The 15,673-nt window shown below is 37.8% G+C and overlaps 3 protein-coding genes across 4 annotated transcripts; all 3 read left to right on the forward strand.

Annotated features, from left to right (window-relative positions):
- The first annotated feature begins 37 nt into the window (after nt 1-37).
- LOC134817124 (catenin alpha-like) lies at nt 38-2,569 on the forward strand. The gene has a single exon (XM_063826236.1). It carries the CDS (start codon nt 121-123, stop codon nt 2,455-2,457), a length of 2,337 nt encoding a protein of 778 aa, XP_063682306.1. The 5' UTR covers nt 38-120; the 3' UTR covers nt 2,458-2,569.
- Nucleotides 2,570-2,717: 148 nt separating this feature from the next.
- On the forward strand, nt 2,718-11,392 carry LOC134817123 (origin recognition complex subunit 1-like). Of its 2 annotated transcripts, none has more exons than XM_063826233.1 (15): nt 2,718-2,831; nt 2,978-3,103; nt 3,250-3,394; nt 3,568-3,789; nt 3,965-4,106; nt 4,217-4,913; nt 5,094-5,180; nt 5,680-5,774; nt 6,196-6,320; nt 6,887-6,988; nt 8,017-8,166; nt 9,647-9,766; nt 10,102-10,256; nt 10,484-10,607; nt 10,850-11,392. In XM_063826233.1, exons 1-15 carry the CDS (start codon nt 2,791-2,793, stop codon nt 10,898-10,900), a joined length of 2,382 nt encoding a protein of 793 aa, XP_063682303.1. In that variant the 5' UTR covers nt 2,718-2,790; the 3' UTR covers nt 10,901-11,392. The 2 variants fall into 2 exon arrangements, with proteins under 2 accessions (XP_063682303.1, XP_063682304.1); XM_063826234.1 differs by having other exon boundaries at nt 2,782-2,831; nt 3,250-3,398; nt 10,850-11,352.
- A 92-nt stretch (nt 11,393-11,484) lies between these two features.
- Nucleotides 11,485-15,669, forward strand: LOC134816634 (pre-mRNA-processing factor 17-like). The gene is made up of 4 exons (XM_063825571.1): nt 11,485-11,637; nt 12,839-13,000; nt 13,396-13,618; nt 14,329-15,669. Exons 1-4 carry the CDS (start codon nt 11,503-11,505, stop codon nt 15,477-15,479), a joined length of 1,671 nt encoding a protein of 556 aa, XP_063681641.1. The 5' UTR covers nt 11,485-11,502; the 3' UTR covers nt 15,480-15,669.
- The last annotated feature ends 4 nt before the right edge of the window (nt 15,670-15,673 follow it).

Genomic DNA, 15,673 nt, shown 5'->3' on the forward strand with positions numbered 1-15,673 from the left:
TTGTGTGTGAGATGTGTCTTTCCCTGTTTGTATCTAATTTTCATTTTTCAGGATTAATCTATGGTTTACTTAGAAGACTTCAATGTGAAGTGATGTATCTCTCTATGAAGAAGTGCAGCTATGCTTCAGACTTTCTCTTCAATCATAGACTTTGATGTTCAGACTAAATCTATTAGGGGTGCCATCAACCCCCTGGCCAATCAAGTTGCCATAATGTCCTCATACTACAACAAAAAGAAAGGTGTTAAGAGCAGGAAACTTCTACATCATGCTAAGTATGTGAATGAAATTTGTTATGAACTGATAAAGTTTGCCAGAGAAGTTGCTAAAGAACATCCAGATGTTGAATATGAACTCAATCAAGCATGCAACAGAACATGTGACGTTTACAATGTGATGAAGATGAAAATAGAGGGAGATGATAAGCATGATTCAGCTGGCACCATAATAGACATAGCTAAGCAACTCATAAATAATGTTGCTCGGATACTTATTGTAACAGACTCTGCAGATTTGATTTTAATTGATAAAACTATTGAAGATGTGAAGCAATGTTTGAAAGCTGTTGAACAATCCATCGAAATTTGTGCTTTTGATGAAATCTTTCAAAAATTGAGAAGCGTCATGGATGTTTTGATGAAGCAAATTGCTAGTAGACAAATGGATCTTTTAGACTCTCAGAAAAAGGATGAATTGGGGTTAGTCCGGTCAATGTGGATGCGCTGTAAAGAGAGATTATACACTTCCTCTAGAGTTGCTATTGTACATCCTGAATTAGATTCTGGTGTAACAAACCGGAATTTAGTACTACAGGAAATAAGTGATTCAATCAAAAAACTGCAGGCACTCATTAAGGGAAGATCAAGTTCTGAATCACAGAGTAAAGCTGGCATTCTAGCTTCATGTTTTGAAGAATTTGAAGTGAGTGTTATCTTCGCTAACAAGATGAAACGTGATCAACAAAATCTACTTCAAAACAACTTAGCTATAATTATCAAAGAGGCATCATCTATTGCTGATTCTGCTTCTACAAGAGAGGAAAGGCAGCAAAATATCCACAGACTTTGCAAAGACTGTGAAATGTTGTTAAATGTTCTCATCCACTCTAATCCTGACTGCAACAATGACAAACATATTGAGAAAATATGTTCAACAACTGGTCAACTGAGGCATTATCTACAACTTGCAACATTGGATCATATTGTCGACTTTTATTTTTTACCCTACATACCGTTTCAATGGCTGTACTCTATTTCTGCTGAAGGGGCTAAAGACAAAGATCAGCTCAAAGAAAGTGAACATGAGATGGTTCAGCATGTTCTAAACCTTGAAATGATAGCCAGAATGGCATGTTCACTTTCTGTAGAATCATATCATAACAAAGTGGTTAGGTTTGCGATCGCCAATATTGCTAATTTGGTGAGACAAGTTGTTTTTGCAACCCGTAGTTTGGCAAATCAACCTAAAAGTGAGCTTATTAAACATAATATGGATGTTTACAAGAAAGCATGGTCAAAAGAACTGAACAATTTGGTTGAAGCTGTAGATGAAATCACACCAGTTACAGAATTTTTGTACATAAGTATTTCACATGCCAAAGAAAATGTGGAGCTTATCTCTCAGATTCTAGAGGCAGAATTCTCATATCAAAATGAGAATAACGGTGGTGAAAAGAATTGGGCAGATCTGGATCAAACTGTAGATGCTTTGATAAACAGGACTTTGCGTGTTTTGAGTGTTATCAGAGAGGAGCGTAGAAAAGTCGTTGATGAGCGATATCTTGCAAATGATCCTGTCATGGGTCGATGTCAACACCTTGCTAAATATGCATTAACTGAAACAAAGAAGCTTTGTGATGAGATTGTCAAAGAAGGCAAGCCAAAAAAGGATGCATTGAAGAAAAGAGCAAACGACGTAGTTTCTCAATTATGCAAGCTTCAAATTGCATTTTCAAAAGCCACTACAAGATGTGATGCTTACATTGAATCTTTTTATGCAGAATGTGACACAACTGAGCATGAACTAAATAGGAACGCTATGTCCATTGCTGTGGATAAGCCATTGCAAAGCTGTCTCAAGATCTGTGCTATTTTAAAAGTTATTGTGTCTAATGTGAAAAGTGGGGACTGCATTCAACATTGGCCAGTTGTTATTCAGAAACTGAAGGAACTCAATGCTGAGACCAGCGGACTTGATTTCTGTGTTAGGGACATTGTTACAAATGGCAGATCCTCTGCCGTGAAAAGTGACTTGATTTTGGAGTATTCCAGTAAAGTTGTGGAATGTTCAAGGCACAGTTTGACTGTAGCTATGAAAGATATGTCACATTATGTTTGTTATGGAGAGGTTTTTGTGTCTCTTCTCTCGTCTGCTAAAACTATTATCATAAATATACCTGAGATATATAAAGGGTGTATGTTATTCAACAGCAAACGGAAAAAGGTTTTCAAGAAATAATTTATGCTCGGTTTTTATTAACTTCTAGGTAATCAACTAAAGATTTATCTCTGCAGATTTATTTTTAAACTTTGTGTAAAATAACTATTGTTTATAAAAACTGTTAAAACCAGACATTGTATTATTTTTTGTCAAAAATGTATATCACTCTCATCTGGTACTGTGGTTTTGTCCAAGATTGGTCGAGTTACATTGTCTTGAAATTCAATTGAAACCTACATCTTTTTCATTTATTAAACTTGTCTGCAAGGTTTCTAGTTGATGAAATCTTTCACTTGATTGTTTTCAAAATCAGTATTTGATAAAATATAACATTAACACTCTAGGTTCTGCATGTCCATTCCTGTCGAGTATGACCCAGAAGAACATCCAAAGTAAGTGATTTCAACTATCACACTGAGTCATTAATAGGAGATTAATTTATCAATTACAGAGATTGGTGCCATTTATAAATCTATCATGTCATCGATTTTAATAGATTTGAAAGTTCATATCTTTAATACAGTTTTTTATTCTTCAGGTGGTTTAAATTAAAAGGGATCAAGTACTGTCTTCGAGATTCGGTTGTACTGAATGGAGAAGAATCGAATGTTTATTATGCACTGATCTCAAAAATACAGAAGGATAACCAGATTCAAGTACAATGGTAAGTCCCTGGCTTTTCAAACTTCACGTTATGAATTATAAATTTGTTGAGGCCACTTTTCCGCCGACAATATCAAACATTGTGCAGTCACGTTTACCCATACTAGGTACTCTGACACTGGATATCCCAACGTCGCACATTCTCAGGTATTACCTGCCACACGAGATGGTACTCAGCAGGGTGGAGAGATCCAGTCTGCACCCCAACGAAATATTCATCACACACACCACAGATTATATTGATGTGGAGACTATCCAGATGAAAGCCGCCATTTTCCACACCAAGGGTTTTGTAGGTCTCTATTGCTATTTCAGTTTTAACTCCCTACCCGTTAACATTGGGGTTAGAAATGTGTTTTCAGTAGGTTTGGAGAAAATAATTATTAACATAATTATTGTTGACTTATTTTTCAGTTTATAATATACAGTCATTAATTAATGTGTAATTTAAGTTTTCAATTACAGGCTCCTCCAAAGAAAGTGCCAGACACATGGTTGATACTGCGCCGGAGGTATGATCCTTATAAAAATACGGTAAAAAGCATTGATATTGAGAAAGACGATCTAAAGAGAGTTGAAAAGTTGAACACTTCCCTCTGTCCTGTGGAATCAGATGTTAAATCTAATTTTACCAGAAAAACACCTCAAGGGAAAACACCTTCCAGAAAAACACCTACCTCCCAAAATGTTAGCCTCAATTATTATTTATTCTGGAATCTCACGCAGCAATGTGGCAATGTTTTGGTTCATTTATTTGGCTTTTAAATTTTAGTGTGCTCTGTTCAGCATTTGATCTAGAACTTATAAACAATTCACAGAACACGTGACAGAACACGTGACATAAAACGTGACATATTTACAGAAAAGTGGTGGTAGAAGACAAACAAGACATTCAACTGATCCTGAAATCGAGATTAAATTCAACAAATCTTGTAAAATAGCGTCTTCCAGCGAAGATAACATGCCTCAAACCAAACAGAAAACCAGCATCAAACCAGCCGAAGGTAATATTAGAAAATATTAGAATTGCCTGTTTGTCACTCCCCGTCCCCCTTTGCTACTCCAACATTTAATATTGTGTTTTGTTACTTCATAAGTAAAGGTATATTTTCAGCTGATGAGCCAAGGAAAAGCTCCTACTTCTTTCTCTCCTCTGAAGATGTTAAGAATGATTCTCGTCCGACTGTAACCCCAAAAAGGAAAAAGATGACTGCTCCTCCTCCTCCTCCACAACTCAAGATAAGCAGTGCTTCCTCCAATACCAGAAAATCTACCACTTCAAGGAGATCTACAAAGTTAACATCGGAGTTAGAAACAATGTCTCTGAATGTATCCGACAAAGGGACTAGTACTCCTAAAGGGAGTCCTGTACTTCAAGTTAATAAAGCTCTGGAACAAACACCAACACCGAAGACAACTCGATCTGGGAGAAAAGTTAAACCTGTTGAAAACTTCTACTCTTTACAATCCTCCTTGGCTATGGAGGCTTTGATGAAATCAAATTTGCTTAAACAAGTAAGCGAAGATACAGATTCCCAGGATGACAACGAAGTCTCCTTCAAAGAAAACAAACCGCCAGTTAAGAAGTCTAAAGCCAAGACCACTAAAGTTGCCACCACAACATCGAATAAAAAGAAGAGAGCATCACATCGGAGATGCTCGATAGAAAGTACTGATTCTGATGATGATGATTACGAAGCGAAGAAGATTAAGAGGAAGAAGACACCCCTCAACAAGAATATGAGGACTCCTCGAGCAAACAAGAATCTAAAACCTGCTCCTCTTGATACGCCATGTGTTATCCCGCTCAGGTAATTGCATTTAATTTTCTATGGGTTTTTTTAAAAAGACGTTTATTTTGTATCTATTATTTGTTTTAAGATAGTAATATGTGCATTGTTCCTCTTTTAAAGTTTGTATAGTATGCAATATATACATATTCTAAATTGATAAAAGTCAAAAATGTATTTTGATAATAATATAAATTACAGAGCGGCTGGACAAAGTAAAGAAACGTCGTTCAGTATCGCCCGGTCTCGGCTCCATGTATCTGCTGTACCCGAATCTCTTCCTTGCCGGTAAGAATTAATTTAATATTATCGATAAGAATTACGAATGTATATTGTACTCATGTATGTATAATGTATATTGTACTTTTGTTACTCAGCTGTACTATATAATTTAGGGCCCCCTGGTTTATTTCAAATGTGTTCTAAAGTTCAGTTCGAAAACTTGTAACATTAATCATTCGTTTGAATAGAGCACCTATTTGTCAATCAGTGTAACATTTTATCTAAAAATAAAACAGTGAGTCTGTTAAACTTTAAATTTAACGGCATAAAAATACAAATGAATCGTTCATAAGGCATTAAAATGACCAATTTGCACTTGTGAAATAAATGGCGTAATGCTCTTTAATAGTCATCACTCATCATATTTAATTTTTATTTCACCCCTACTTGCAGTTGAGCATTAAGCACTGTACAATTCTCTAAACGGATATTGTGATATATTATTTGTATACTATGACGTATATACTATGACGTATCTATGACGTATCTATGACGTATCTCGCAGAGAGGAACAGTTTGCTGACATATACTACTTCCTGGAGAGTAAGCTAGAGGATCAGACAGGGGGCTGCATGTACATTAGCGGGGTTCCTGGAACAGGTACTGTGTAAAATGTGTAAAATGTGTAAAATGTGTAACATGTGTAAAATGTGTAAAATGTGTAACATGTGTAAAATGTGTAAAATGTGTAAAATGTGTAAAATGCGTGACTTGTGAGGTGCCAAGTGGTAACTTTACATCTTGCTGATCTGTATTTACAAAGTGCTCCAATTTGTGATTATCACCTTGTTGCGACAAAGGAAGCGTTTTCTTTTGTCGCAACAAGGTGATAATTAGAAATAATTAACTCAATTTATTTAGGATCTGTATTATAAAATTAGGGTTATTTTATTTGGTCTATGTTACCACTTACCAGCAATGATATCAAACATAGTTGAATATTAGAAACATTCTAAGACCTACAATATTACTGTACCAGTGTGATACAAATATTTTGTAAATTTTGACTATGGTATTTCAGGAAAAACAGCAACAGTGCGTGATGTGTTAAAACACATAAACGATGGTGACTATGATTACCAAACTATTGAGATAAACGGCATGAAACTCAGTGACCCAAAACAGCTCTACTCTCTTATATACAGGGTATGTGAAACATTTGGAATTTTTCGTACATTTTTCTTTCTTTCTTTCGACGACTAAAAATTTAGTGATGTCAAATCGAAGCTGTATTATTATTTTGAAATTTGAATTCTTTTTTTTTTGCCCGCTACATCTGTGATACACCAACACTGGTATTTTAAATTAACTCTCTTTTCCGGGCGCATGCTGTATCTAGAACTGACTACACGTATAACTTGCTGCGAATTGTGAGCATGCAAAAAGTGAAGGGCTTGTGTCAGTTGATCTTAGCAATACAGGCCCTAGTGTGAGAGACTTTTAGCAACCACAACTATCAAGCGGCATTGCACAAACGATAAATCATTGACATTTTAAGTATTTCAAGTACAATGTACGCTGATTATCGACTGTTTTGGACTTAAATTCAACAGGCATTTACCTAAACAACTGTTGACTCTAAGCTAAGATTTGGTAACATTTATTTGCTTGTGAAATTAAAGAAATGACGTAATGTTACAGATAATATTTAAAATCTGCTCGTTTTTTAAATTAAGTTTTTTTAAGGTGTAAATTAACAAGTTTTCATTCAGCATCTGGAAGGAAAGAAGGTAACTCCAGATCACGGTAACCTGCTACTGAGCGAATATTTTGGTAAATGCGAGAAGAAGTCTATCGTGCTCGTTGTTGATGAGGTAAAAAGAATTATTAACTCCCGTACGTGACACTGTACGTGACACTGTACGTGACATTGTACGTGACACTGTACGTGACACTGTACGTGACACTGTACGTGACACTGTACGTGACACTGTACGTGACACTGTACGTGACACTGTACGTGACACTGTACGTGACACTGTACGTGACACTGTACGTGACACTGTACGTGACACTGTACGTGACACTGTACGTGACACTGTACGTGACACTGTGCGTGACACTGTACGTGACACTGTACGTGACACTGTACGTGACACTGTACGTGACACTGTACGTGACACTGTACGTGACACTGTACGTGACACTGTACGTGACACTGTACGTGACACTGTACGTGACACTGTACGTGACACTGTACGTGACACTGTACGTGACACTGTACGTGACACTGTACGTGACACTGTACGTGACACTGTACGTGACACTGTGCGTGACACTGTACGTGACACTGTACGTGACACTGTACGTGACACTGTACGTGACACTGTACGTGACACTGTACGTGACACTGTGCGTGACACTGTACGTGACACTGTACGTGACACTGTACGTGACACTGTGCGTGACACTGTGCGTGACACTGTACGTGACACTACGTGACACTGTACGTGACACTGTACGTGACACTGTACGTGACACTGTACGTGACACTGTACGTGACACTGTACGTGACACTGTACGTGACACTGTACGTGACACTGTACGTGACACTGTACGTGACACTGTATGTGACACTGTACGTGACCCTGTATGTGACACTGTACGTGACACTGTACGTGACACTGTACGTGACCCGAGTTAAATCCGGATATGTTCACATTCCAGTACAGTATCCGAGAAGTCGGTGTTCACATTCCAGCAGTATCAGAGAAGCCCGACACAGCTACTCGGAATTCCACGGTCGGGCTTCTCCGATAGCTCTAATATATTATTATTATCTCAAATTAATTAAATTCTATTTCCACGGAAAAACAGCAACCTCTAAAAAAGCAACCCTCAGTTGGATCTACTGTGGACGAGAAAACAACACGTTATGTACAACTTGTTTGACTGGCCAAACAGAGCAAACAGCAAACTTGTGGTTATTGCTATCGCTAACACTATGGACCTGCCTGAGAGAATGCTGATGAACAAAGTCGCTAGCCGTCTGGTAAAAAGGGGAGGGGGGGATGCAACGTCAATTAATGTCAGTATTCCATAAAAACCCCAAACTGACATTGACATTAATTGACATTAATTGACATTAATTGACATTAATTGACATTAATTGACATTAATTGACATTAATTGACATTAATTGACATTAATGTGTCTTGAAATTTGAGATTATCATTATTCGATAAATATTCAAGATATTCACGTCTATGTAAGTTAGACCGGTTCAAAAAAACAAAATGTCCTTGAATTATTATGAGTATGTTCTTATCTGTTGATCCTTAGGTTCAAAGACCACCAAAAAAATGTCAGCTCCCAACTCTTACATCTTCGGTCCCCACCGGCCACGCCCATATTTTATTAGTTTCTTATACAGGTAAAATATCTAGAATCGGCTTTTTTAGTATGAAGGAGTAATGTTAGCTGTTTAAGATTCGTTATTCACATATAAATGTCATGAAGGCATTTCGTTTAATGTGGGTTTTAAGTTCTGATTATGTTGATAAACACGCCCTTGGATGGCCACGCCCACTTAAGAAAAATAAATTTCGGAAAACCGTATTATTTTAGTTTTATTGTTTAATGATCTGAATTTTTTCACATTTCACATTTCCATATGTGATAGTAGTGAATAAATTGATGATATAAACGTTCTAAAGTGCTAAAAATATGGTAGAACTACATAATCTCTGGTCGAAAAATATCGTGTCAATTAATGTCAGTATTCCAAAATTTTGCAAAACTGACATTGACATTAATTGACATTAATTGACATTAATTGACATTAATTGACATTAATTGACATTAATTGACGTTGCATCCCCCCCGAAGGGGATTATCATTCACTTTTCTTACTATTTACTGCTACATTTCTTACTATTTACTGCTATATTTCTTACTATTTACTGCTACATTTCTTACTATTTACTGCTATATTTCTTACTATTTACTGCTACATTTCTTACTATTTACTGCTACATTTCTTACTATTTACTGCTACATTTCTTACTATTTACTGCTATATTTCTTACTATTTACTGCTACATTTCTTACTATTTTAAGCAGAAGTAATAATGGAAATTGGTTGCAAGTTATAAATTTTATCTTGCATCAAATTTGCAAACTTTTCCTTATAATACAAGTTTAATGTTACAATGTAAGTTTGATCATCGTGGCCGTTGAAACCACACCTTGTAACACAGTTGCTTTAGAGTTACCATCTAATCGATTTACAGGGACCGGGCTATGTAACGGTTCCATCTAGTCTTAATGTATGATGAAACCATGCACTAGAACTACTTATTACTTAATACCTTAATCATGATGATTGGGCTCTAAAATCTTTTGAAAAAGATACTTTCAAATTTCCTGTTGCATTATAATTCCCTATCATGACACAACTAATGGGCTCCATGACTGCATGTGACAGCATGTGTTGTAACATGTGACAGCATGTAACACCTAATTTCCGGTAGGGTCTGACAAGGATGACGTTCCAGCCCTACTCCCACTCCCAGTTGCTGGAAATTATCAACTCTAGGCTGGAGGGAACGGTTGCCTTTGATCCTTCAGCTTGTATCCTCGCTGCTAGAAAGGTTTGATGATGTAAAGTGATATCAGTGATTTTAGAAGAATTAAGAAGAGCATATCAAGGACAAAAGGAAATCGCGGCATGTACGGAATCGCGATTTTTCCCATTATTTGCGACAAATCTTAAATGTATAGTTGAATATACCGCGAAATGTAATTCGCGGTATCGCGATTTTTGGCCAAAATAATCGGCTGAATGAATTTAATTTTAATAGCAGCATACAAATTACAAGTCAGCGAGTATCCCTATTACCTCACAGTCAATCCCCTACTATTAATATATGTTAATATGTGGTACAGGTAATTAATTAATTAATTAATTAACTGAAGTTTTGTACAGGTAGCTGCAGCGTCAGGAGACGCGCGCCGCGCACTTGATATCTGTAGACACTCAATAGAAGTAGCTGAACAGGCAGAATCAGATACAGTCACTAGTACACATATACAGAGAGCTATAACAGACATGTATCAGAGTGTCAAAACTAGAGCTATCATGTGAGTAGGCTTTACTTAGTTTAGATTTAAAATATACATTCTATTCGAAGTTCGAATGATAATTGATATTGTCCGTTATGATGATTTTTGGGTAAGATGTGAAAGGTAATATTTAAGCTACCATCTTAAGTTGTCAATTTGAGTTACCAATTTAAGTAACCAATTTAAGTTACTAATTTAAGTTACTAATTTAAGTTACTAATTTAGTTACCAACTCTTTCCTTCAGGAACTGTACGCTGTATCAGAAGATATTCCTAAAGTCAGTTTTGGGTGTTTTCAGAAGGAAGGGGGTGGAGGAGGCAGTCTTTAAAGAGGTATACGAGGTCTTCAGTAGTCTCTGCCAGTTCAAGGTACTTTTTCGTTGTAATAATTTTATGTGTACTGTAATTTTACTGTTCGTCATTTTCAATTTAGTGATATATCAAATTTTCCCAAAATTCAAAGCACTGATTGAATTTTAATCTTTTTGAATGTTTATCACACATGACGTGCATCTTCACTGTAACAAGTCTGTAACACATGTCTCTAACACACATGCCAGTAACACGTGTCTAAGTGTAGAACCCAGAACCTGCTAACACCTCATCCCCAGGTTCCTTCTCCCCACCCTGTGGGTCCATCCTACAACTCTGTGTCGAACTAGGAGGGAGCAGGATACTGCTTGTAGAACAAGGTCCTCCCTCACTTCATACCCACATTAGACTCAACTGTTCCCAGGATGACGTAGTCTTCGCTCTCAAGGAAGCTGGTTGATCTGTGGTTGATCTGTGGTTGATCTGTGGTTGATCTGTGGCTCTTATGTTTTCATTTTCTAGACCCCCCCCCCCAAGGAATTTGTCATCTACATTCCATTTGGTTTTTTGTTTTTACGGTACAGATGTTTCGGGTTTAACAATTTGATCAGTTGTTGGTGATCGCTGATTTTTAACTTTTTAATCGTTTTCAAACCTTTTAACAATCTTTAAAATATGGCGAATTTACGTTTCATCAAATATTTATTGAAAATTTACCATTTTGTTTGTATTTATCACTTATTAATATAATTTAAATAATGTCATGATAACCTAAATTATCTATCATCATTCATTTAAAAGTATCTTGAGTTTTTAAAACACCGTTTTCACAAATTCAAACTAAAGTTGTTTATAACTCTTGCAAGTTTACTTAAGATTCTTTAAGTTTGATACTTTAGATACCCTTCTTTAAAAAATTCACGTAACCATAACCACTAATGACAGCTATAAGATGGATACGATAGCAGGATATGGCAGTAGCAGCGACAGTGAACCAGAACCCACAGTTTCATACGGAGCTATTGCTAGTTTTAAGAACAAAATGAGGATCCTAAACAGCACCCCAGTAGTAGCCGAGAGAGATGAGGTACGTGTTGTGATATTTACTGGCAAGTTTACTGGCAGGTTTACTGGCAAGTTTACTGGCAAGTTTACTGGCAAGTTTACTTACTGGCAAGTTTACTTACTGGTAACTGTAGATGGGGAGGCGTGAGACTGTTGGTTTTAAATTCTTTAAATATCACAAAAGAGCCCTGTGTATCTGTTGTGGAGCCTGGAAGTTATTTCCATTATTATTAAGCACCACCTATTTTAAAACGACGAGACCACTGGCTAGTAAGATTCCTTAGCAGATTGACAGAATAACCGTAGACCAAGCTGTCGCGCTCGTGTCAGTAATTATGTAACCTCCAGACCTTAACAATGTACAAATATTCTTTGTGTCGCTAAAAGTATGATTTTCGGTATGACGGAACAAATCAAAGGCATTATGATGAAAGACAATGGTATTTTAGAGCTAGAGTGACACCACATTTAAAAGGTATTCGGCACATGAGCCTTCCCTTAATTTTTAGTTGAAGCGGCACTTTTGTTAATTGTGGTTCATAACTCATGCAGTAAAGAAGTTTCCCAAGTTTAAACGTGATACCAAAAATAATGGCCACTTCAAGTGACTCACTTGTCCTAATTGTTTTTGACACTTATCAGTTTATCACAGTTAAAGGCGTAGGAGGCGTGAGGATTATTTTAAATACTTCAAATATACAGCCCCGACGGCCGCCCCCCGTGTACGTGTTCAAGCCGTGTTCAAGTCGTCGCGCTATTGTCAACTTGTTTGTTGCTTCTGCCAATAAAGTTAAACGGCTCCTTAAGATATCATGATTTTAATTGAGTCACTACTGACGGTCGGGAATGTCGGTTTTCACAAAGGAACGTAGTTCAAATACTGAAGATTGTAAAGATTAAACGCTCTGGAGCGGTAAAACAGGTACTAGTTGGTACCGGCTTTGTGCTTAATGTAGAAACCGTGTCACGTGATCTGAGCAACTTAGTCACGTGATATGACATACTCAGTCACCGTTTAGGACGGAATATGCGGAATATGGTTTTAATTTATTTCTTCAAAATTGAGATTTTACCAAATATTGTAATTTGTAACTGCAGCAAAACTTCAGAGAAAGTTATAATTTCTTGAGATGAACACTCACTACGTATAAGTATAACTTTCCTTTACGTGTCAATCAATTGAATAAATAGTTAATACCTCAAATAATAATCCTACATCCCAGATAAAACCGTACGACTTCATCGCCGCAGACGCTAAAGTAGTAGTCTACAACCCCACGGTTGAGCAGATGTACGCTCCCCAGCTTGGACCCTCTAACCCCTTCAAGACGCAGCAAGCTGCTGCTCAGAAGAACATGTTCTGTGGTTTTGTTGAACAGACTGGGGTAAGTTGATTGTTCGATTTCTCGGTCACGTGCTGATTTACACTCTCAGTGCAGAAGTGGGGAACATACAATTTCGGTAGCTCTAGCTGAGATTAATCTCAATTAATGGCATAAGGCTGGTAGCGTAATTACATTGTCAATTAAATACAAATTATCAGATGCCAGGTGGAGCAGCTACTCGCTAAACTGATCACTATTTAATTGATTATTGGCCCACTAAATTCCTACATACACCAGATGGGTCCTTACTTAACTCCAATCGGCGAATTCCATTTCATTCTCAACGTGGCAAAATAAGGATATTTCCTTGGTTAAAACCCTTAAATAAGTGGCCCTTTAGGCGTTGTAAATTATAAAATGTTTGTGACCATGCTTTTAAACCAAATTTTTTCCAGGTATCAGAATTCCAGTTTGACGCCCAGCGCAAGACATTCCACACCCAAGGTTATGCAGAAGATCCCACAGCGTACGCACAAACTGTTGGAACAAGGTTTGTGGGTGAGGTGGAGAAAGCTGCAGAGAATGAGGGGCGGACGGTGTTTGAGGATGATAAGGAGAAACCTAAGAAACGGAAGAGGGAACACTTTGGGGATCCTAGTGACCCTGAAGGATACAAAGGTTTGTTTAATTATAGATAAATTTTCGTGCATTAAATGTTTCTTAAAGGGTTATATCTTCCAGCTTCTATATATATATATATATAATAACATCTATAAAAGTATAAACAAAAGAGCACCTAAAGAGGCTCAGCAAAGTGCTGGCCTATTTACGCTTACGAAGACTCATTCGTTCAATATGTCTCACAGTAAATAAACTCCTCCATCCTACTCTATCTCTTGCTAAGTTCACTAAGTTGGTAAAATCATCTTCATTTTTCAAATAAATTTGTCTCTTAAATAGGTCCTTTTTCACAATAATATCATACAAATTAGTCCTGTGTCTACCCACTCGTCCCTTTAGTGTTTGACATCCTAGTGTAGCAAATAACAGAGACTGGTAGGCAGGCGTGTCGTTGTCACTGCGTAGAACATGACCTAGCATTGTCCACCGTGCCTTTTCCACTCTCTCGGAAAGGGGCCTGGTCTGGGTACGAGCGTAGAGGGCCTTGTTAGATATTGAGCTAGGCCAATAGATGTGTAGGATGCGCTTAAGGTGCTTCCTCTGAACAACATCTACAGACTCTAGAACATGCTGAGGTACGGCCCAGCAGCAGCAGTTGTACTACTTTAGGCAGATTGAAAACTTTATTCAAGCTAAGTTAGTTTACATATGAAATATATCTGACTGGCTAAATGACCATCATGATTTAACCGAGTCTTGACCTTCAGGACCGTGGGCAGAATACACAGACGAAGTTAAAAGTAGCGGACCCTCAGAAGAGCAACGTGCCACACTTGACGAATGGGCTGCTCGCAAGGAACCCAAAGCCAACGCCAAACCAGACGAGAACGAGAAATCGATCCTCCATATTGAAGATACCCACGATTACCAAGGCAGATCCTTCCTGGTGGCTCCCAAAGATATCGAAGTTAACCTCTACAACACGGAACCTCCAGAGAAGTGCTTCCTCCCCAAGAAACTCCTCCACACCTGGGACGCGCACAACAAGGGCGTGTCTAAAGTCATTCTCTTCCCTAAAACTGGACATCTCATGTTGTCCTGTGGTATGGATTCTAAGATAAAGCTGTGGGAGTTGTACGGCAAGAGAAGGTGTATCAGAACGTATGCTGGTCACGCTAAAGCAGTCCGTGACATAGTGTTCAGTAACGATGGCAGCAAGTTCTTGTCAGCTTCCTACGACAGGATGATAAAACTGTGGGACACAGAAACTGGGGCATGTTTGTCCAGGTTCACCACCAAGAAGATTCCGTACTGTGTACAGTTCCATCCGGATGACGATAAGCAGCATTGCTTTGTGTCCGGCATGGCTGATAAGAAGATTGTAGGATGGGACATTAACACAGGGGAGATAACCCAGGAGTATGATCGGCACTTGGGTGCGGTTAATACCATCACTTTTATCGAACGAAATATCAGTTTTGTGTCGACATCAGATGACAAGAGTCTCAGAGTATGGGATTGGGATATCCCTGTTGACCGGAAGCACATTGCTGATCCCTCAATGCACGCTATCCCCTCAGTTTCCCTCAGTATGTCCGGCAAATGGCTCGCCTGTCAGAGCATGGACAACAAAATCACAATATTTGCCACTCAGAAACTGAGACTGAACAGAAAGAAAGTGTTCAAAGGTCACATGGTAGCGGGTTATGCGTGTCAGTGTAACTTCTCGCCCGATAATTCCTACCTGATATCCGGGGACGCTGATGGCCGGTGTTTTATTTGGGACTGGAAAACTACGAAGGTTTACAAGCGCTTTAAAGCGCACGAGGGAGTGTGCATTGGGGCTGTCTGGTTACCTCATGAAACATCTAAAGTCGTGACTTGTGGGTGGGATGGCAAGATTAAGTTGTGGGATTAAGAAAATTGTGAAACGCTATTAAAGAATTAACTGAGTACTTTGGCAGTGATATTGTGATGTTGAGTCATGAAGTTATCAGAAAATGGTGATCCAGCAAGAGAAATGAGATTACAGAAATTAAAGGCAACGAAGATGCTCTATTTTTAATCTGAATTTGATATTGTTTTAAGTTTTAACCTATAGTTTTGAATTTT

Source organism: Bolinopsis microptera, chromosome 6 (genome assembly GCF_026151205.1).
Source record: "Bolinopsis microptera isolate Bmic1 chromosome 6, MBARI_Bmic_1.0, whole genome shotgun sequence".
Taxonomy (NCBI): domain Eukaryota; kingdom Metazoa; phylum Ctenophora; class Tentaculata; order Lobata; family Bolinopsidae; genus Bolinopsis; species Bolinopsis microptera.